Genomic DNA, 22,195 nt, shown 5'->3' on the forward strand with positions numbered 1-22,195 from the left:
ATATGAAGGAGTGGTGTGTTTTCCAATTGTAACTTTACAATGAACACTGAAATGCAGTCAATGCTGCTTATCAGAAATTTCACAGGTGAGCCTGAGAGCCAGCAAGCTCTACTGCAAACATTCAGCTCTCTGAAAAGACACTGATTTATAAAAAGCCTCTAAAAGATACAACAGCCTTATCAGAAGCTCAGTTACCAGTTAACACCTCTAATACTGAAATACTTGGATTAGGACTTACAAGGTAGGTAATGAAATAGAACTTGGGAGTTAGAAAGTGACTTTAATCCCTTATAATGACATCTTAAAAGTATTTGGACACAAGACTTGCAACCACTCTTCAAGGAGTCACCACTGAACTCTCAGAGAAGCTGTTGACAAACCTTGTACTACTCACCCTTGAGACTCACTGTAGTTTCAGACACATTTTAAATATGAAAAATACATCTTCTTGTCTTTTCAATAAACTACTCCAGTCCAACTTTTTGACAGCTAAGATCCATGTGAAGTGACAAGAAGTCAGTCAGCATTGTTCAACATAATTTTAATCTCCACTAAGGGGAAATTATAGAAACATGTTAACACAGACAGCAAATGTTTGGGGAAAGACCATATGGTGCTATGATGGGGGTTTAGTTCATAGAAATGTAATCTAGAATTTTATAAAAATTATATGAAAGAATAACAACATCTTTCAGTAATGTCAGACAGTATAGAAAAAATAAATCTCAACATTAGTCATACTCTGATGGTCCTTCTAGTAAGAATTTTAAAAGTGCTCTTTAATCCCAGTGTAGCAACTCAAGCTTAGTGCAATAGGTCAGATCTGGTTTAAAGCAGGTATTTATAGCAGTTGTGCAATTCCTACAATGGACAAACCCCATGATCTAAACATAAACACTAAATGAGGTAAATATTAGAATTAGAATTAAACATTCCTTAAATAGGTTACACAACAACTGTACGACAAGGAAAATCCTGGTGCTTCCTCACAGGACAGCTCCAACCTAAACACAACATAAAACCTGTAGTACAAATCAGTGAAAGTTACAAAAGCTCTTGCAAAATATACAGTTTAGTAGTACATTTACAACCCACTGGTACAAACAGTACCTAATGCAAAATATACCAACCTGATCAAAGCCAAACTTCCCAGGTAGTGCACCTGAATTTGCTTTGAATACATTATTTTGTTCCCAAATCCTCCTAAAAGCTCCATATGAAGTTAGCACATTATCTCAATGTAGGAATGTCACTGCATTCCTCAATGAACAAGAAAAATGAAGGATTTGCTTACCAACTATGACTGCAACTAGAAGTACCATTGATCTCTGAGCAAGTGAAAAACCCAGCGCTAGTGGGCAAAGATAATTTAAATCTACTCCTCACTGTTTTATACATGGCAAGCTGGCAATAATAAGACAGCCTATATTTCTACATAGTTTTTTTGCAGGGTTGCTGAGAACTGTTAGATCAGCTTTCACTGGACTGTAGTTTCTCTGTCTGTGAGTTACAGTGCATGGGAACTACTGCCTGTCACATGCAGAGCTCATCTGGAACACCAGACTGGTAATGGTGAGCCCTTATGGCTCATTTGCATATGGAGCCAAAGGTGTTTCATATTCTATTTCACAAGGTGTTTATGAGCAAGATTTAAGTCACTATCAACAACAGGAATAAAGTGAATTTACAAACATTCCTTCTAACTGTCTATGGCTTCAAAGCCATAAACAAACTGCCCTGGCTTTTACAGTATTGCACTTCCCTCTAGTGTTAAACTGACAGCTGAAGTCTGCACAGAACTCGTTTTATAACAGTATTTAAATTTAAAAAGCAATAAATAAAATGCAGTATTTAAAAAAACCCACAAAACAGTAGCTTTAGTCCATATTCCTCCCACCTCAGACCATGCTGCACCATCTGAAACAGGTCTGGGACAGTCTTTGGAAACCAACTGCATAGTTCATCCAACATAACAGACCCACCCCCCCACCCCACAGCCACACTTCTTTAATCAGAGAAGCAAATTAAGCTTTCTACAGCAACATTAGACACAAAGACAGTACCCTTGAGTGCATATCTCCATTAGTTTAAAAGGATGTGTTGCCTTAGCTCAAGATAAATTCAGCAGTTAGACAGAGTTACTCTGTATTGCCTCTGGGTTATGTGACCAACATTCAGTGCCCTGTCACTGCAGTGACAAGTTGCTGAAGTCCTTGGCAGGGTCTCTGACCATCTGATCCAGGCTGGGACTCCCAAGAGCACAGGCTGGCTGCTGCCTGCCCAGGAGCCCCAGGCTGTGCAGGTTGAGGATGGAGTCGGCGATGATGCGCGCCGTCCTCTTCTGGTACCCCCCGGATGTCACCATCAGCACGGGCACCCCGCGGCTCCTGGCAGCCCTGAACACCACCTCGTCCCTCTTCACAATGCCCTGCAAGGTCACCACAGGGAAAAATAAGGGAGAGCAACAAGGTGCTTCAGTTCTAACCTGTGGTTTATGGATTTAGAGTATTGGATGCTTGCTAAGTGTTTAAGCCTTACAGTTTACTGTAACAATTAAAAATTCAGTCCTGTTAGCTGGTTTGCATGCCTAATCATTAAAAAAAACCCCAATCACACCCCCTCAAAACCCCCAGCAAATCAAATATCCTTGGCTTGTTTTAGAGGACACAGCAGATAAAATTTTTTAGTACAAATTCCTACAAGAATTCCGACTCAAAGGCCATAAAGCCTAAACTGATTGCAAATTTTACACCTATTTCCCAGGTGAGGAATTGAGACTAGGAAAGACTCTCTGAATTCACAATGCTTTAGTTTGTGCTCAACTTGCACAGCATCATCTGTCAAAAGTTTAGTAACTTGATCAAAATTTCACAATCTTACAGAAAAGCCCAAAATTCAAATCAAGTTTTACACATTCACAATCACTGGCTGAATCTTAAGTCCCAGTGTTTGCAATAAGAGCCTGTGGTTAATGCTACAAGAATCTATGGCTGAAGGGGAAGTTGCAGAATGTAAGCAATGGTAAGTCCATAAAAAGAAAAAAATTCTTTGTATTCTTACTAAGAGAAGGGTATGGAATTGAAAAATAGCAAAGATTGAAAAACAGCAAGGATTGCTGACCAAGAGGTGGTGGACTGTCATTGAACCCAGGCAAGAGCAGAGTGTGAGTCTTCTGGGTTTCAAATAAGCACATGAGAGTCAAAAATACTTCAGGAATGAGTGAGAACAGAATTAAAAATCTACTTTTGTAAAAGCAGAGTTCCAGATACATGCAATTCATTAGAACTCCTCAAAAAAAAAAAAAAAAAAAAGCAACACACAACAGCTTACAATGGACAGCTTGAAACTTAAATAACTGCAAGGCTGGTGAAGGGAAAAGGCATCACAATGCAATCAAATGCAAAAATCCAAGAAGCAGCAGCAGAAGTGTTTCAAAATGAACATGCACTGCCCAGGCTGGTTACAGGAAGAGTGGAAGAACATCAGGAAATAGCACCCTGCCATTAATTAGACCACAAACAGATGGTAAAGGGAAAGAATAAAACACAAATGTAGCAAAAAAAAAAGTATCTTGTAAAACCATCCAAGAATATTGTTCACTGCACGGTCTGACACAGCCCTGGGAAAGAACCAGGAATAACAAATGAACAGTAAGACAAAGGAAACTGAAGAATTCTATTAGAAACAGATCCTTAAAGGAAGCAACAGAATTACAGAAGGAGCTGCAGGGCCCTGGGGACCCAGCAGAGGATGCATCACTATTATCCCACACCAGAACTGGAAGCAACCCCTGCTCTCAGGAGCCTCACTGCTCCAGCAGCTCCAGGGAGTCTGCAGGAGCTGAGGGGAAAACACGGGCTTATTCCCACATTTCTGTGGAAAACAACAGCCTGGCACAGCTCCCACTTCCAAACAAAGGGAAGAGGGACTCAGCTGATGCACCACAGGCTTTTTTACAGCCTCATGAACCAGGAAACCATCACTCAGAGCACTCTGAGAGCCCCATTCTGGGCACAACTAACACTGCAGCAGGAGCTTAAAATACAAATGACATCTTCAGGAGCAGAAGTGGAGCCTGCACTAAGGACCTTTGAAGAGAGGGGCTGTGCAGGCCCGTGCCTTTCCAGCACTGGGATTTCAAGTCTGCACACCAGAGACAATAACTCTGCCCTCAGAGCAGACAGTAAAGGCTTGAGCTCCCTCCAGTGTGCAGAGAATTCCTTTCACCCCTCCTCGTGGCCAGGGAAGCTGCTTCACCTTTCTTCCCCCAGCCTCACATCCTGTGTCTGCACAGAACCCAGGAAGCTACAGCAACTCCTTTTTCTTGGCAGTGAACACTGCTCCTAATCAAAGTGCAGAAATTTGAGGGTTTTTTAAGAGGCAAATCCAAAGTATCTCCCTGTGACCAAGCTGTCACTTCCCTTGGTTGCCAGTGCTCTCCAGAGGGCTCTGCTTCACCAAACCCCACCTCACACCTCAGGCCATCTCCTCTCCAAGGTCCCAACCAAGTCCAAGCCCCTCAGCTCTTCCTTCGTGCAAGAGAACGGAACAGAATTAAAACTGAACAGACCAAGTGGTGGCTCAAAGAGGGGAATCTGAGAGCTCACAGGTCAAACAGGCACTTTTCTGTATTGATCTGGTGGTCATTAAAGAGACCTAAATGTGAAACAGGAGAGAGATAGCACAGAGGAACTGTCAAGAGAAGGAATCACAAAAACCCATGAAAGAAATCAGAGGACTGTAAATTTTTGCTTATTTTAAGAAAAGCAGAAAGGTGAAGACTTCTATGAAATTTTACAGAATAAACCAAAATTTGAGTCTGGTAGCAAACTGGGGAAAGCAAATGGTATCTAAAGAAAAAGATGGTATCTAAAGAAAAAGATCAAGAAAAGGAAAGTAACTTCATTTGCTGAGAATGTTTGCACAGCCAGGCTGCACAAAATTGTTATAACCATGAGGATAGGTTAAAACAGCTGGGAGCGCTACAAAAGAAATTAGGTGTAAGATACACACTGGGGGCAGGTGACAAAAGAAATACATTGCAAAATGGGTCATGTAAGGGGAAAAAAGAACCAAAGAAAGAACAAACCAAGCAGGGAAAATAGAAGTCAGGTGAAGTGTGAAAATATATGTATCTCTCTGGTTACTTTTTGGGTGTTGGCAATCAGTGTATTTTAGAGAGAAGATGAATGGCACTGGAACAGGCACCAGAAGAACAAAAATATTCAGAGTGAGGAGAGGGAAGAAGGAAGAGAAGGGTGAAGGGCAAGGGGGATGTGTGTCTGTGACAGGGCAGTGCTGCTGCAGGCTCACACACCTGGGGGGAAATGGCCAGGCCTCCCAGGGGGTCCCCATCCAGAATGTCAGTGCCAGCATTGTAAACAATGATGTCAGGCTTGAATTCATTCAGGGCTCCCTCCACGTGGGTCTGCACCTTCTGCAGGTACTCGGTGTCCTCTGTGCCCCACTCCAGTTCCACCTTGCGTTTTATGGCACCTGAGGGACAGCAAAGCAAGCACTGCTCAATAAACAAAGCATTGCTTTGAAAGAAAATGCACAATTTAGGTAAGCAGGCAAAAAAAAAATTACATTTCTGGAAGCTCTCTCAATACATTGCATTTTCACACAAACATGAATTAAAGAAAACTATTCAACTGCTTGTTTTCTCAGCAAATGTAAAGCACAATGACCTTGAAAAAATTCCACTGAAGAGAGAAAATTAGATGCAGGACAAAAAAATATAATCTGAGATGCAAATGGAAAATGTTATTGAAAAACAGCTGATCTGCAAGTCCAGTTACCAATCAGCAGAGAAATCATAAAGAAAATTATTAACTTAAAAGTAACTTAAATAAGGTGTAAGGCAAAGAAAACACTGAACTGCTATTGCAGAGGAACCAGCTGGGGGAAAAACAAGATAAATATCACTGAGAAATTATGAAGATGTTTTATTTTTATCACAACACTCAAAACTTCACAGCAAGGGATCATGAATTTATGTGAACTGCTTTATGAATGTATAACAAGATTCAGCTTTGCCCCAAGCATTTTCAATTTAATGTTCTTACCCTGTAATCCTACCAGAAGAGCAAATGTCAATTCTTAATTCAAATCAAATTATTTCTAATGCTTCTAATAAAGCAATAGAAGTAGAAAATGAAGGCTGAGAAGGTAAAGGAAAGAAACCCAAGGTTATGCAGCTGAATTTTGGGTGCTTTTATGGAGGGATGTGGGACTGAATTAATCAAAGCCATGCCAGAGCTGTTCCAAGGCATGACTTCTTCCTCACACTAAATGATGTGGAGTCTCACATCTTAAATATGGATTCAGCCCCCACCAAGTGTGCAAGAATGTCCTCAACACAGAATGACAACTCCTCTTGTGATTGCTGCCTTTTGTTCTGCTTTTCATCTTTGTTCAGCATCAGTGAAGCTTTTCTTTTTCATCCTGTTATTTTATACTGCATCAACATTGGTTTCAAAGATTTTTGCTTCTTTATGGTTTCTCAGAGTTTCAGCCTTTCCTGCTTACTCTTCAGTGAACCAGTGCTATTCCTCATCCCTCTTTCTCCTCCTAAGCCTGTGTAATTCCACAGTGCTTTGCCAGGGACTCAATATGCTTGTGCCTTAACATTGGCAAGCTGAGCTGCTCCCTTTTCTCCCCTCCCTACTGAAGCCCATGGGGCAAAAAATGTGTTGAAGAGGTTCCTGCAATAAAACCTGGAAGAAACAGGCAGGAAGTGCAAGGAGACCGTGATCAACTGGAGTTTACCCTAAGGATTCAAAATCTCGTGTTCAAGCCTCTGCCCCTCTGCAAGGAGATTCCCCCTGTGATCCCAACTCTGCCTGGTCACCTATTGGAAAGGGTTTAAGGGACTTGGCCACAAAAATCCTATTTAGACATTCTTATGCAAAGTGCAAGGAGCTACATATTCACTGGCTCTGGCCCAGCCCTGTGCACCTCATCCTTCATCTGCAGAAAAGGAATGCTGGAATTCAGTGTGGTACTGCAGCTCAGTGCTTCTGACTTGCTAACAAGGACTGACTCTGTTTTGGTCTTAATCCATCTGTTCAAATGCTGCCATGTGATACATGAATAAAAGGATGCTTTTCTTGGGGGAAACCCCCCCCATATTTGCTTGCCATTTGTCTGCCTCCAGACATGGTGTGCTTTAAATGGTAACGTTTTAGTTTAAAACCTTGAAGTAGTACAATTCTTAGTATCTTTACTAGTCAAAAGACACAGTGAAATGCACTGCACCTAACTCTTGTCAAGAATCTAAATGAAGTAGGTTTTTCAGAACAGCATCACTAAAGGAATCCAACAGCAGAACAACTCCCCCAGCAACCCCTGACTCAGTGAACAAATTGAGCTTGTAGTAAATGACAGTGTAACAGAATCAAAGACCAAATAAACATGGGGCTTCTGCATTCCAATTTAACCATTATCAAAGCCCCAGTAATTAATTGTGGCAGGCCACAAGACACAACAGACACAACACAGCAGGGATAAACAAACCACAACTAAACCAAATCAAGCACCAGCTCTTAACGTGGGGATGACAGGGAAGGGGGAAGTCCCCATATTAACAGCATGGATGTGGCATTTAGGGACACTGGTCACGGGTGGCAGTGCTGGAGGAATGGTTGGACTCAACCTCAAAAGGACTTTCCAGCTCTAAATTCTATGGTTCTGTTCCAGGACTTGCTTTGCTTCCCACCTTGTGCCACGTTCAGATGCAGATTGTTTCCTTCGTGCTTATCTAACAAATTCTACTGGCAAGGCAACACCTGAATATGTTATAACTTCACTCTCAAAAGAACATGAAACCTTTTTACTCACTATCAGCTAATCCTCTCATAAATGTAATATAAGAGAAAGATGAAGTTCTAACAACTCTCTTCAAATGAAAGGATTATTCAGCTTGCTGCTCCAAGCTCTGGAATGGATTGCCAGTAACATCCACTGACACCTCCCCACACCCTGCACTCCAAAATGTCATTCCTGAAGTGAGGGAAAACACTACAGGAGAACACTATTATGATACATCACAGTGAGCAGTGAAAATGATGTGAAATTAAAAATAATAATAAAAAAAAGAAATCTAGGTAACAGTGTTGCAAGGAAGCTTTGCAGTAAATAAAGAAGTTAGGTAACAACACAATAGGTCTGGAACATTTGGGAAGATGAATTTCAGTTATACTCACGTTTAGCAAAACCATCCCCTGGGTAAATATATCTATTGTATGCATCCATAATATAAACCCGAGGATCATCCATAAAGTCTCTCTCGTGGCCATTTCCCTGCAGGAAATTTACAGTTAGCTATTCCTAGCATGGCAACACAGAATTAAATACACTGTAAATTCTAGAGTTATTAACACTACAGAGGTTCTAATATTCATAACTCCTGTGTCATTCTCTTATTTATAGTCCTGGAGATTATTGTGAGGTGTGCAGTTTTGGGGGGCTTGATGGGATCAGTCTGAAGACTGCAGGTATTACCACAAATAAAATCCTTGTCTCTCTGAAGGTAATTTGCATGGATCTCATTACACATGTAAGAAAAATAAGCAAAAATCAGAAGCTAATTGTCCTCAAGAGCATAACAAAAGCAACTGTGACTACAAAACAGATCTCTCATCTTCCAAATGTGCAAGAAAAAGTCACTTTCAACTGCTGCAGGAATACTGAGTATTCTTATGTAAGAATTAATGAATAAATAAAGCAGACTACAGCTCTCCTGATAACTCAAGCCTTGGTGAGGTAAGCATTCCCTGGAAAAATTACAAACAATAACAACCCAACAGTACTGTACTGTGTGTGAAGAGGGATGCTCGAGAGAAAACTCAGGTTTGGAATAGTCCCCCCTCCCCATTTCTGAATTTAAATACTATTCTTTTGGCTCTCACTTATTTTCACTAATATATAAATCATTTTACCACAGCAATTACTAAGATAATTTTATTTAAATCTGTGTATCATAGAGGACCACAGCCCCTCTCCCTAGAATTTCACTTAAAGTACAGAAACAGACATTTCCATAGTTACAGCTGCTGTAATTCAGTTTTCATGCTGACAACTGGCAACTCTATTTCTTCAGCATCTTTGGTCCACAAATGAACAGTTCATGCACACAAGCCTAGGAATATGAAAGCCTAGGAATATGGGGGAACCATTTCCTTATGAGAGGTGAAACTCAGCACTGCACTAAGAATTGGAACAGTCACAAGATAAGAGTATCTGCATCCTTAAACAGGATCTGCTGAGCTACTTCAGATACCTCTCATTCCCCAAAGAAAGGAAACAATAGGTGTTTTAATGTGCACACTGAGACTACCAGCACATCTGAAAACCAAAATACATTTCAAGAGTTTTTCAAAACCAAACCACCCCCACATAGCACAAAACAAATCCACAGCCTGACAGAGAGGCTGAAGAGAACCATGAACACCAAACATCTTTCTGCTGCACCATCTGTGTCCTGTTATCATGGTGATTTTAGGACACATAAGAGAAATGAGACAAGATTAAAAACTTGCAGCCATTAGGCTTCCTCAGTGCCACAGAACTGTGTAAAAATGGTTTCTTTAGACATAATAAATCACCTGAAATGCCTCAGGTTGGACATCACTTTGGTGCATTAACTGCCTTTCTAAAAATACCATCTCTGGCCCCTCAGGATTTATTTTGCAAATCCCACCAAAGCTGAGATTTGATCTCAGTACCACAGTAAATGACTCCACCAGGTGAAGAGGGACGGATCCTTTACTTCATTAGCTTGAAGCTAGGCTTAAAATTAAACCACTGAAGGTCAAATCCCTCCCCTGCAGAGGCTGCTGCAGTGACCAGGCATTGGGAACCAGCTGGGATTGTGTCTGGAGAGATCCTTGTTTCTCACAGGAGTGCAACACAGCAAGGTTTTTCATGCAGCCACATGATGGAGCTGCAACTCAGGTTAATTTTATTAAACTGGCTTAAGAGCCTTTTGGGCCATAAAATAACTGAAGAATCAACTCTTCACAGTTTTTCATTATCTCTGATTAACTCTGTATTCTGTGATTTTATGTTTGTATTAAAAAAATGTATTTATCACACACTTTTATTTTAAGCAAAACATCCACAGCACCGAATACAGGTAAACTACTCACCTGATGGGCATCCAGATCAATAATTGTGGCTCTAGACACTCCTTGTACTCTCTCAAATAAGAACTGGATATATAAGCAAGAAAAAAACATGGAAAAATTTATGAAGTTAGGCGACAGATTGAACTGGAAGCTCTAAGATTGCACAGTCCCGTGACTGTTGGAATTTGAATGTTGGGCACATCTATTTCTTTCAGTCACCAAATAAATTGAGGCATGATTCTCACACATTTAATGTAAACACCTCATTATTAGACTTAAAAGGTAATTTTTGTTAAAATGAAAACCCTATACATTTCCACCAGATAAAAGGAGGAGGCCAGGCCCACTGAGGGATCACAGAGCTGATGGTGACAGCATCCAACTGCAACAGCCTAAAATTCAGTGTTTAGGAAAAGCTGCTGTAAGGACTGTGTGCCTTAGAGCCACTTTTAGTGACAGAATTAATTTCTTATTCTGTCTGGGAAGAAAAAAATGGCTTTTACTTCTCTGAGTCTTAACTTTGCTGCTAAGTTACCATCTTTAATATAGACATAGTAAAACCCAAAGATTTTGTACAAACCGTCACCCATTATAATTTCTCAATCTGTGTTTTAATGGTAGGTGAAAAAAGAACACTGTGGATGACTTTTCTACAAATTGCCATGTACAGAAATTAGGATGTTATGTCACATGGGGTGCTGCAATCATTAGAGCTCTTTAGTGTTTGATTATTACTGATATTTTATAAATATTCTAGTATACAAATATACCATAGCTCATTTGATAAAAATAAGCCCTAATTGCAGAAGGCTCTTACTTCAGTCATTCAACAGCTAAATACCAAATGCATTCATTCCCATTTGGTGACTATTCTGGAGTCATTCACATTTTTATTCATGAATCTGAACCAGTCTGAGCCCCGTACAGTGCAGTGTGATTTAGAAAGGGGATTTTTGTCTCTGCATTTGTCTTGACTGTCACCACTGAAATCAATGTGGAATGCTCAGGTTCACCTGCAAGGCCAGGAGAATTATCACTGAGGATATTAGAAATCCATCTGGTTTGATTTGGAGTGGTTTTTGCAAGACAACATTATCAATGCAATTACAGTGATGCCTATTTACATTGATAATTCTGACCCCTGAAACTCTTCCCTTCCACTTTGCAACTCTCCATATCCCCATTCCGGCCCATCTGGAAATAGCTTCATTTTCTCCTATTAAGATGTAAATTAGTTCTTAGGAATTCACAAGGATTTCTCCTCCATTTGCAGAAACAGCACAAGGCAGTGGTTTAAGAGCAGTTCTTACCTTGATGGCCAGTGTGATGTCAGCATATGCACAAAATCCTCCCCCTTTGTCACTGGAGCAGTGATGGAAACCACCCCCTGAACAGAAAAGTTGAAGGGATGAAAAGCTACAAACTAAACAAAAGCCAGATACTAAAAACATTGATGAGCTTTGCAAAGAGATGTAAATGAAAACATTCAGATGCTCTTAATACACTCTTCAGGGTATCACCGAATTTGTACTCACCCACGTTGATGGCCCAGCCTCTATCCACAGCAAGCTTTCCTGCCTTAAAAAAAAATACAGTTGGAATTCCATAAACAAATGAGGCAACAGTTAATTTCTGCTTCCACCCCAAATCACTCCTGGCATTCCAACAGGCCCGTGGAATTTTCAGATCTTTTGCCACTAAACCAGATCCCCGAGTACAACCCTTAACAAAAATACCCTCAGCATCAGGAGCTGAAAGAGTATTTGCTATTCATCTATATTTCCTCCTCTGGCAACTGGGAAAGGGAAAGTGCAGTGCTGGGAAAAGTAAAATATGACAAAGAAGCTCCTGATGTCCTTCCTGTTCATGCAGTGATAGAGGAATGTAAGCTCAAAATCCTGGAACACAGACATAGAAAACCATAGTTCCAGCTGGGGATGGGACCAGACAAGTGCTCCAGTGTGAAGTGTCCTGGTACTACTTCTACTTCTTATAGGACAGAACATGCAGGGTATAGATTCTTATTGCTCTTTTCCCATCCAGTACAAGAAAACTGTGCCTGTATCTCTCCTTTGAACTCAAGTGACATTCAGGGAGGGGAAAGTATTGACAGAAAAGAGATACACAAGGCTTGAATGATGGAATTTTAACTGAAAATCCTGATTATTTTGGCCAGGAAAAGCCATACAAGCATTTAAGTGCAGCATTGCTTAACTGGTCTGTTAAAAGTAATATTACTTTAAGATATTCCTAGTTACAAGCAAAAGAAAAAACAGGGAGAGAAAACATTTTAAAATCAATTATTTTTTGTCTGTAATCATGGAAAGAAAAAATTACACATCATATCCAAAATGAAGTTTGGACAGTTATGAAATCTTTATAACCAATATTTACATTTGAGCGGTTTTAATTCAGTACTAGGACAACTACTGGCATGGTAAACATGATCCTGCTATGATCATGCCAACTTACACAAATTAGATCTTGGGGGAAGATTGCAGTTTCTGAACTATAAAACCCATTAAGTCCCAGGGAGAACACATTATCTGCAATTTATCACACTTCCTAGGGATTCCTCACCAAAACCCAATCTTCCCATATTGCTAAAATATCATTAAAAAGTAGAGAAACTCAACAGGAATTTTTGTAATAAACAGGCCTATCAGGAATAGCAGAAAATTGCACTTCTGACTTGTACCGTACAAATTTTATTGTCTGATGAATAAAAATTGCATTTAAAGTACATTCCTATTTCCCCATAATGAAAAAAAAAAAAAAAAAAGAAAAAAGGTAAAAATAACAGCACATGGCCTCAAGATGAATCCCAAAGTGCCCAGGAGTAGCATCTGTGTTTCAGAAGCCATGAGAAAAACCAGACCATTGGTAGGTGCCTCCTCTACCTGAGCACTTTTCTAACTGGTGAACACACACCTGGGAGTTAAAGGTAGCACAAGCACAGTGAAAAACATAAGCAAAGCAGAGCAAAGTACTGCCTAGCTGGAACCAAGCAAAAGAGGCTTCACACACACTGAGCTCTTGTCAAGAATATCCAAGGCAAAGCATCAGGAAGCTCTAAACTCTTCCCAAGTTCCTCTCTCAGACCACTGCCTTCATTCCTGTGACAATCTTGCAGTGCCAGCATGGCTGTAATGACAGGAAACTCTGCAGGTCCCTGCTCAGCAGGACCTGCTCTGAGTGACAACCAAATATTTTTAAGCACCTTGAACTACATGGAATTCTTTCTCCCTCCTCCTCCCCATCTCTGCTTTTGCCAGTTCATGCCTTCTGGAGGAGGCAGCACTTTTGTTACCTGGCCTATAACCATAATCCAATACAGCTGAAGATTTATCCAGAGCCCAGCAGGTTCTTTCAGAATTCAAATCCTTAAATAGTCCTAAAAAAAGTTGGTTTAACTTTTGTATTTCCCAGCCTAACTCACCTTGGACATCTGGGAGTTGCAATAAACCCTGTTCCTGTATTCTGGCACAGCAGCACTGTCCAAGGCTGACAATCTCAGTTACAGAATCACCCCAACTCCCAGGTTTACAGCATTTGATGAACAAATTTAAACATGATAAAAGTGCATCAAGAGCTCCTTACCATTATTGTTCCTCCTGTCTGGGTTCGTAGAGGTTTCAGAACTTTTCTCTGAACAATGAAATTGGGAAGAAAGGCAACTGGTGGAATTTCTGTGATTGTAGCCACAACAAATGACCACTGCAAAGGGGAAAAAGAGAGTTCCAATTAATGTATTGTGGTTGGATGATGACACTCAGCTCTCTCATTAGTTGTTATTTATTGAAAAGGTGCTCACAGATCCTTAGGAAAAGTTTTATTATTTTTAGATGGAAGTGACCACACAAGTTCTTATTAGTGACCTCTAAATAGGTTCATCCTCAAGTTTTTAACTATGAGAATCATCACTTTCCAGATTTTAGTATCAAAATGTATCAAATCAGCAATTTTTCAGGAAGGCAGTATTTCAGAAAATATAATATCCTTCAAATTGGGAGGAAGAATTGTAAAATGCCCTTCGGCTACACTTGATATATTGTTCAAACCTAAAATATCCATTCCTGTGTGGAATCAAAAGGATATACCAAGGAGAAAGCAAACACAAACAAACAGACAACTGAACTAAGAAGTTCAAACACTTAAGTGAACACACAGTACAAACTTTAGCATAGAGAACTGATTAAAATTTATTTAGCATATTAAACACTTCTGGAAAATGTTTCAATGAAACAATTTGTTCAAAAGTCTTCAAGGTTAGAACACAAAATATTTGCAATATGCAAATGCTTTTTTTTTGCAAACACATTGATTACTTCAAAGAACTTCCACTAACACTGCTACTAGTGATAACACTGCTAAATATATTTCAAAGCCTAAGTCACAAGCAAGAATATACCTGTCCAACCAGTACTGACACACTGAGGGACTGAGGATTAGGACTTGCCACCATGTACAAAGAGTCTGAGCAGATCCTATTTTCTGCAGCATTAGGAACTGTAAGGAGACTGAGGGCACTGGCTGCCCCATTCCTGAGCTCCTCACAGCTGGCAGCATGCACAGGTGGGCAATCTGAACCAAAGGCAATCACATCCCCATCTCAGGGTCCTCTGATGCTCAAAATAACTTTCCAGTTAGCAACATTTCAATTACCAGGTACTACTGGATGGGTGAAGGGGTGGCATTGTTCATGCAGTGCCTAAGTCCTAACTATATTTTACCAACAGCTAATTTCAAAATCTCTCTACTTTTGTATTTGCAAGACATTATTCTGTTACCATCTTATCAGCTGTCCATCACAAGGTGCTTTAATTATTTTTTAGTACAGTCAATCTTGATAAAGCCCCTTTGCAAGACATTTTAGCTTTTGAACAAACACATTATTAAAAACTATACTCAATCCTGTTGTTCTAAAATGGAAATGAAAAGGTCACATTTGGATAGAAAATAAATTTTACCTCAAATGTGAACGATAATCACACAGAAAGTTTTAACAAAGTTTAAAGTAAGATTAATGTCAACAGAGAGAAGTGGGAGCAACCATGACTCAAACCAGCAATTATGCAGCTGCAGGTTTTTAGGTGGAGGTGAGAAGTCCAGGTGTGGTGGGAGTTTTGGCTCCCAGGCTCGCTGCTCACAGCTGGGGCCATTCCTGCTGCCACTCAGTGCCCACACCTGGGCCTGAACTGGGATTCGTAATTCCCAGCACAGGGGGGCAGTCACCAACTGGGAGCAAAGTCTGGGGGTTCAAGAAGGCAGCTACAGGTGAAGGAAAACGCTTCTCCACTTAGTAACTGAAAATCTGTGGAATGTTTTATGCTTTTTTCTTCAGTGTGCTGGTTTTGTTTTCCAGCATTCACCACAACAAATTCCCAGACCAGCTTTATCCTCAGCATTAGCATTTCAGTGTTTGCTCACGTTTGTTACCATAGAACTTCTCATGAAAAAAAGGGAAAAGCACAGTCAGAAACTGGCTCTAACCTCATTGCCTACCTCCTTCCCAAAGGTCAGAATGCTGACATGCAAGAAATTCATTATTTTACATAACACTAGAAGAAGACAGCGAGTGGAAAAGTACTGCAAGCAAACTCCCCACAGTCCAGTCATTACCTTGGAGATCTAAATTCTTCAGAGGAATAACTGAGGGGGAATTGCCTCAATTCAAAAGGCCAGACTTTGTTGTGAGGACTCGGCAGGGAAACAGGGAGACCCTTCCTGCTAACACAGACCTAATTTCCTTTTTGTTTCTCTTCTGCCAATGCTCAGCTGGCCTTTCAGCTGCTGCTAAGACACCAATCATCACCTACTCTTGCAAGTGTAGGCAATTTCCTAGCAAATTCATGTTCAGATTTTAAATGAACACTCAAGTGATCCATTATTTTAGGAGACCTGGGCATTCTGAAAAAGACAAGCAACTTTGTGGTCTTTCCAGCTAATTTAATGTAAAACTATACCATTTATACCTATTTGTCTGGATTTAAAAGAAAAATAGCACAGTAGACTTTGGATGAGGCAATAAAGAGCTTTCACAGGGCTTTTTCATGTCTAGGACATTATTTTGCTTTTGCAACTAAGCACTTTTATCCTTGCTACTTGGCAGGAATCTGCTGGTGCAACCACTACAACACCTTCCAGTTCCTACACTTGCAGGAAATATTCTCTCAAGAATAGGGGGAGAGGAGACGCCCAGTTAATCCCATCTGGATACACACAACAGTGCTGGTCTTGGCCACAAGACCCAAGTTCTACAAGTGAAACCATCCCATAGGTACTAAAAATATTATTATGGCATTCCAATCTGAGCTATGCACATTAAACCCCGCTTCAAAGAAGTGATTCAGGAAAAAGAGGTGGGTGGTTCTGTGGAATTAAAAGTTCAATATCCAGAATAACTGCAATAATATCAAATCTAATGATGCATGAAATTGCATGTAACTTCATAGCACAGAATGAAGAAGCATAAGAGAACTCAGGAAAGCAGTTAAGAGTGAAAAAGTTCACACAAATAACAGATCATTTATACAGAAAAATAAAACATTCCAGAAATAGCAATCTGAGGACTCTTCCACTGTGGAAGGGCATGGGTGACTCAAAATAACTTCTTTTGAATTATGAAATGGAAGATTTCTTTTTTCTTACAAATCCCTTTTCTGCCCTCCAAGCAGAGTTGCCAAGTAAAAGTAATGTCACCTGCACTCATCTATTACCCAATTCTACCCACAGACGACTGGGTAGATTCAGAACCAGAAATCTCACATGTTTATGCTTTAGAGTTCCACTGAAGTTAAACAAACTCATGTTTCCTTTAGAAATATACAGGGAATGTTCTTCATCCCCCCTGTGGTCCTGTGTGAGCTGGCTCTGGAAACCTTCACAACAGATAATGTGCTTAGTTATGCCCTTACATTGATCTTTCAACTCTCTCCATATTCCACTGATACAGGCAGTGTCTGACTATGAAATGAGTGCTTCCCCCCAACAGACTGACCACAGAACCCCTACACACATGCTCTGTCAAGATTACATAACCCCAAACCCCATAAAGCAATCCCTGCATTAGAAAACATCCAACAAAGTACCCTCATGTTAGTACTTTCTATTGTATTTTCAATTGCAGAACCATATTTTATCAGAGTACAACAAAACTTACATTGCTCAACACTAAAACCCTGGAACTGATGAGAATATTACTGACATCTCAGACATTCTAATTGTGCCTATGTTTAATTTCCCTGAAATATCTTTCCAGATCACCTATTTCATATGGTAGACCCTCCCTCCCCTCTTTTACCCCTCTGTAGTGTGAAGTGCCCAATATTTCTGTGGTTTTCCTTCAGTAATCTCAGTAACAATGTAATCATGGTGACTCACAGATACCATTCTATACCTGTAAGGCTGATTTAAAACAACTGTACAAGACATCCCCTGCCTTTGACACTCACTCTGGACAGTTTGCTGGAAAAACATGAGCAGGTACAGCACCTTTAATTTATTAAGGTAGCGCCTGGTGTGAACAACCAAGAGATCTTCATCAGTCGCCTCCCGTGCCTGCACAATCAAGTCATCTGCAATTAGTTTTTCTTCTGCAACAGGAGAGAAATAAAAATTGGCATTGTACAGCACTGCTTCGCTCCCCATGACCCCCTCCAAACACTCTGCTCTGACCTTGGTGTGGTAACTTCCTCTGTCATGTTTATTGCTGGAATGACTTTAGGTAGCTCAGAGTTTGCAAGTTTTTCAAATACACCCCCTCTGTCACATGCAAGCTGTTCAGGTAGTGTGTGTTTGAGATATATTGTGTACAGGAAGTTTTCAGAGTGTGCTAAGATCATGGGGAGTTGAACTGAAAGGACAGACAGGTAATGACAGAGGACGAACACACACTGGAATCACACAACTCCTCACAGTTTAGGGCTTGGTGTACTGGGGAAATCTTGGTCCTGGTACCATCAAATAGCCACCATTATTTTAACATGCTTTAAGAAATCCCACAGTTTATACTAGGATTTAATCCCCAAAATCACAGAAGAATAAAGTAATAAATCAAAATTCAAAACAAAGTAATGGCTTGGATGTTCATGAAAGCAAACAAGCTTAATTAGGATATTTATAGCACCCCCCCTCAATCTAATTCCAAGAAAAAACAAAGAGCAGATATTCTTTCCCTTAGAGACCAAAAGATTATTTTAAAACTTTGTTTTATAAGAGCAAGTTACTCCAAGAATTCAGAATGAGTGCATATGATCACTACAAACAACAATTATAAGGAATCCTGCCGATCTTCCCAGGCAAATTTTGATATTTAATTGCTGCACAGCTGTAGCCTCCCAAGCCTGTATCTCTTCTTTAATTTTATACTTGGAGGAGAAAAAAACAACTCCAAAAAGCGAGAGATTTTGCTCTGAAGTGTTATACAAGAACAGCACCTGCGACAACATTTGTTTTGGCAAGCTTCTGTTTCTCCTGACTGAGGCTGGAGGAACAATTCATTCATGCACTGGTGTCAAACAGAGCCAAACTGCTGCCAGCTTCCTCCTCCAGGAGGAAGGGGCTCAGGAAAGATGCTCACTGCTGATCTGCTCAGTGATAAGGCACAGGGGACGTCAGCTGTTGCCAGGAATTGCTACACAGCTACAGCAAACCAAGGGCTCTGGGGCATCCTGGGCCTTCTTCCTCCTTTCAATGGACAGCAAAACAATTGGGAAAACTAATTTTCTGTGAAAGCCTGGGACATTTGAGAATAGGCATGTCACAGAAAAAGAGCTGGAGGAAAAGGCTTTACACAGAAGAAACAGAAAGGCAGAAGTTCTGATTAACTAAGAGAACTCTTGTGGAACTCAACACTAAATTATTTAAGGTTGGTAGAGAAAAAAGCCAAAACTCATCTACTAAGTTTATTAGAGTGTTAAAATTGTTTGACTTCAGTTAAAAGGATACAAGTCAGCCTGCAGTGGGAAGGACAATCCCGAACTGCCAAGGATCATCAGCTGAAGAAGTCATTAGGACCACATAAAGAGAAGAGGCCTAGCTTTGGGACAGCCAACAGCCTTTGAGTTGGCAAGAGAAAAAGCCTTTTTTTTGTTGTTGTTGTTTTTGGTTTTTACTCCTGATGAGGAAGTTTGTACTTTAAATGAAGAAATGTCAAGATTTCACAGGCCCTGATCCTGCCCCTGGTTCTTACATTTGCATCCCCTTAAAGCATTTCTACCTGTATCCCACAAATGGTTTAAACAGCAATAATTAGAAGCATCATAAGAAGCTCTGCCTGTACTAGAGGGGCCCCAAAGCTCTTTCCAAACATCATCAGAGCAATAGGATGAGGCTGCTAAAGAATGGACTAAAGTGCTACAGCTGCACTTCTCCCTCAGCCTGAGGAGCCCTGTGTGCAGTCCAGGCTGAGTAACTACAGCAAACCATCATTACCACTTTGTGTTTCACCAGCCACAGGAATGCCCCAGCTCCTGCTACACCAGGTGTAAAGGCAGGGAAGCACAAGGCTATAGGAAGCCTTGCACACTGCAATTCAGGTCTGGTAAGCCCAACACAAGCCTGTATTAACCATGTAATTTTCTTTAGGTTTTGTGCAAATGTTGGTTTAAGAGGCACCTTCTGTTATGTTTTTACCTTTCAAGAAATTGATGATTTTCCCCCATTTCCCTGCATCAAAGGGGTGCAGCTTCTCCAGTCCCATGAAGGTGATGTTGTAGTCGGGGGAATACACAATGGGCCAGCATCCCAGAGGGGGGTCCTCGTACAGCTCTGTCCTGTGAGGCCTTGGCAAGCAAACACACACCAGTCACCACTTCAAAACACACTGACCACTTTTACACTGGAGGCCCAAATTACAAATTAGTCCTAATACCAACTTTACAATTCTTAAACATGGTATTTCCAACAGAAAAATTGAAACATTTGGTTCTCTCCCCTTGTCTTTCCAGACGTGTCAATCAGCACCTCTACCTTCAAAGGTGCATCCAGTTTGTAGACAACATAACCTTCATTACCTGCATGACTAGACTCCTATTTTAAATTCTGTATCAAAACACAAACCATGACGCTTCTAACAACAGAAGCTTGGAAAGATTTCTATGCTCCTTTCCTAGAAAGCAACAGACTATTTTGTGACCATCTGAGCAAACTAGTAAGCCTTAGGTTTTTATTTGCAGAGCACAGAACCAGGGACATGCTCTTAACTCCAGATGTCACACCTGTAACCCTTAACCAATACTTGCCTTAGCCTCCCCCTCCAAATCATTGTATTTTCCCATCATCAGGAAACACAGCAGAGCCAGCTCACAGCCCTCCTTCACAAGCCACTCACAAACCCAGCAATGTTTATTAAATGCTCTGTGTTTACAAAGACACACACCAATTGTTTGTGGACGCCTGTGTGCACACGTGGGTCAGCAGGTTGAGAACCAAGGCTGAGATGGGATTCTGTGTTCACACTTAGCCTATTCCACCACCTGCTGGTTGCCTTCTGTGCCCCAAACGCCACCTCACTGAGTCATGCCGAGACCTCTCCTGCTCCCCGAAATGTAAAGTCTGGAAAAGGCTATGCAACATACTGTGCAAGACACAAGGGTCTTTTGTCAGGTGAACAATACAAACAGAAACACCCTTATTTCCAGCCTGAACATGCTCAAAAATACCCTTTCAAAACCCTGAGAGAAGCAAACCAAAGGAAACACGAGGACAATGGAGGCTTCTCCCCAGAACCCGCAGCCCGGTGCCTACACACCGCCCACGCTGGGAGCCAGGGCTGCCCAGCCCTTCCCTCGGCCTCCCCGCGGTACGAGGCGGGCTGGGACAGCCCCGGCTCCGACAGCGGGGCCTGGAGCCTCGGCCCGTGGGGGCTGCGAACAGGGGCATTTCTACGGAGCCCGGCGTGCTGGCGGCGGAACACCCCGTTCCCAGCAGGGCTCCCCATTCCCAGAAGGAAAGGACACCTCGTTCCCAGTGGGACTCCTCCCGCCGGGGCGGGGCTGGGCCGGGCCGTGTCAGGCCGGGCCCGCGGGGGCTCCGGGCGCTGTCGCAGTCCCAGCCCGGCCCTGCAGCTCCGCGGCCCCCAGGCCGGACAGTGCAGGCCGGGCCCTCCCGCCGCTGTCCCCGGTCCCGGTCCCCGTGCCCCGCTGCCGTCCCCCGTGCCCCGTGCCCGTACTCACATCCCCGCCTCCGCCGGGCCGCGCAGGGAAGGGCCGGCCCCGGCTCCGCCCGGCGCGGGGCGGGCGCACGGCAGCGCGGGCGGGGCCGGTAGCGGGCCCGCGGGCCCGGCCGTGCCGAAGTGCGCTGACACCGGCTTGTACGTGGGATGGACGGGCTGTGCGCCATGGGCGGTGTAATACAGCCCCAGACGGCTCTTGTCAAGGGAACTGGGAGGTCGCAGGACAAAACGCTGGTCTGATGTTGGGTTACATAAACGCAGCGTCAAGGGCCTCAAGGCGATTCCACACTAACGGTATCTTTGGATGGGAAGACACGATCCTCGCTGTACAATAAAATTAACAGTTCGTACCAATAAGTCCTAGTGGGTCTACAGCAAAATGAGGAAAGCAAAGGTGAAATAACGATCCTGTCTAACAGCAGCGGAACTGTTGGTGCTTTTGACTGGTCAGGATTCACCCCAGGGACAACATCACTGAATTCAGGCACACAAGAAAAGAGTTTCAAGTCAAACCCCCATTTCTAAGCATTGTTAATTAATCCTGCTTGAATATTTACAACAAGCATTTCTTACACAGTTGTACAGCTAAATCAATAATATAATGAAAAATGGTCCATCAATAGGAGCAGTATCTATGAATCCTGGGATAAATACCCAGAAGCACTCTTTTTGCTGGAGGAGTAATGTCTCTTTGTGAGAGTCTCTGATAAATGTCTTTTTTCTTAAAATATGCTGGCTTTGGCTTGGCATTCAGTTTTGATGGATGCCTGGGCTTCACCTTGGTATTTATTTACCAGCAGAAGACTGTTACACCGTGAAAACATTCCATCGCCTTGACATTATCTTTTAATTAACATTTATTTTGTTCTGGTCCTTTGTGTGCTCACCT

At 41.8% G+C, this 22,195-nt stretch overlaps 1 protein-coding gene across 2 annotated transcripts; it reads right to left on the reverse strand.

Annotated features, from left to right (window-relative positions):
* Window positions 1-524: 524 nt before the first annotated feature.
* HDAC11 (histone deacetylase 11) lies at window positions 525-21,460 on the reverse strand. Of its 2 annotated transcripts, none has more exons than XM_071418847.1 (10): window positions 21,308-21,460; window positions 19,767-19,915; window positions 17,625-17,725; window positions 13,731-13,847; window positions 11,666-11,708; window positions 11,441-11,517; window positions 10,152-10,214; window positions 8,208-8,304; window positions 5,318-5,496; window positions 525-2,428 (listed from the first exon to the last, which is right to left on the reverse strand). In XM_071418847.1, coding segments are annotated over exons 1-10 (1,071 nt in total). In that variant the 5' UTR covers window positions 21,310-21,460; the 3' UTR covers window positions 525-2,185. The 2 variants fall into 2 exon arrangements, with proteins under 2 accessions (XP_071274948.1, XP_071274949.1); XM_071418848.1 differs by lacking the exon at window positions 21,308-21,460 and adding an exon at window positions 20,512-20,707.
* Window positions 21,461-22,195: the final 735 nt, after the last annotated feature.

The sequence above is a fragment of the Agelaius tricolor genome, unplaced genomic scaffold (assembly GCF_023055355.1).
Source record: "Agelaius tricolor isolate 1412-34295 unplaced genomic scaffold, bAgeTri1.0.p SCAF_93, whole genome shotgun sequence".
NCBI lineage: Eukaryota > Metazoa > Chordata > Aves > Passeriformes > Icteridae > Agelaius > Agelaius tricolor.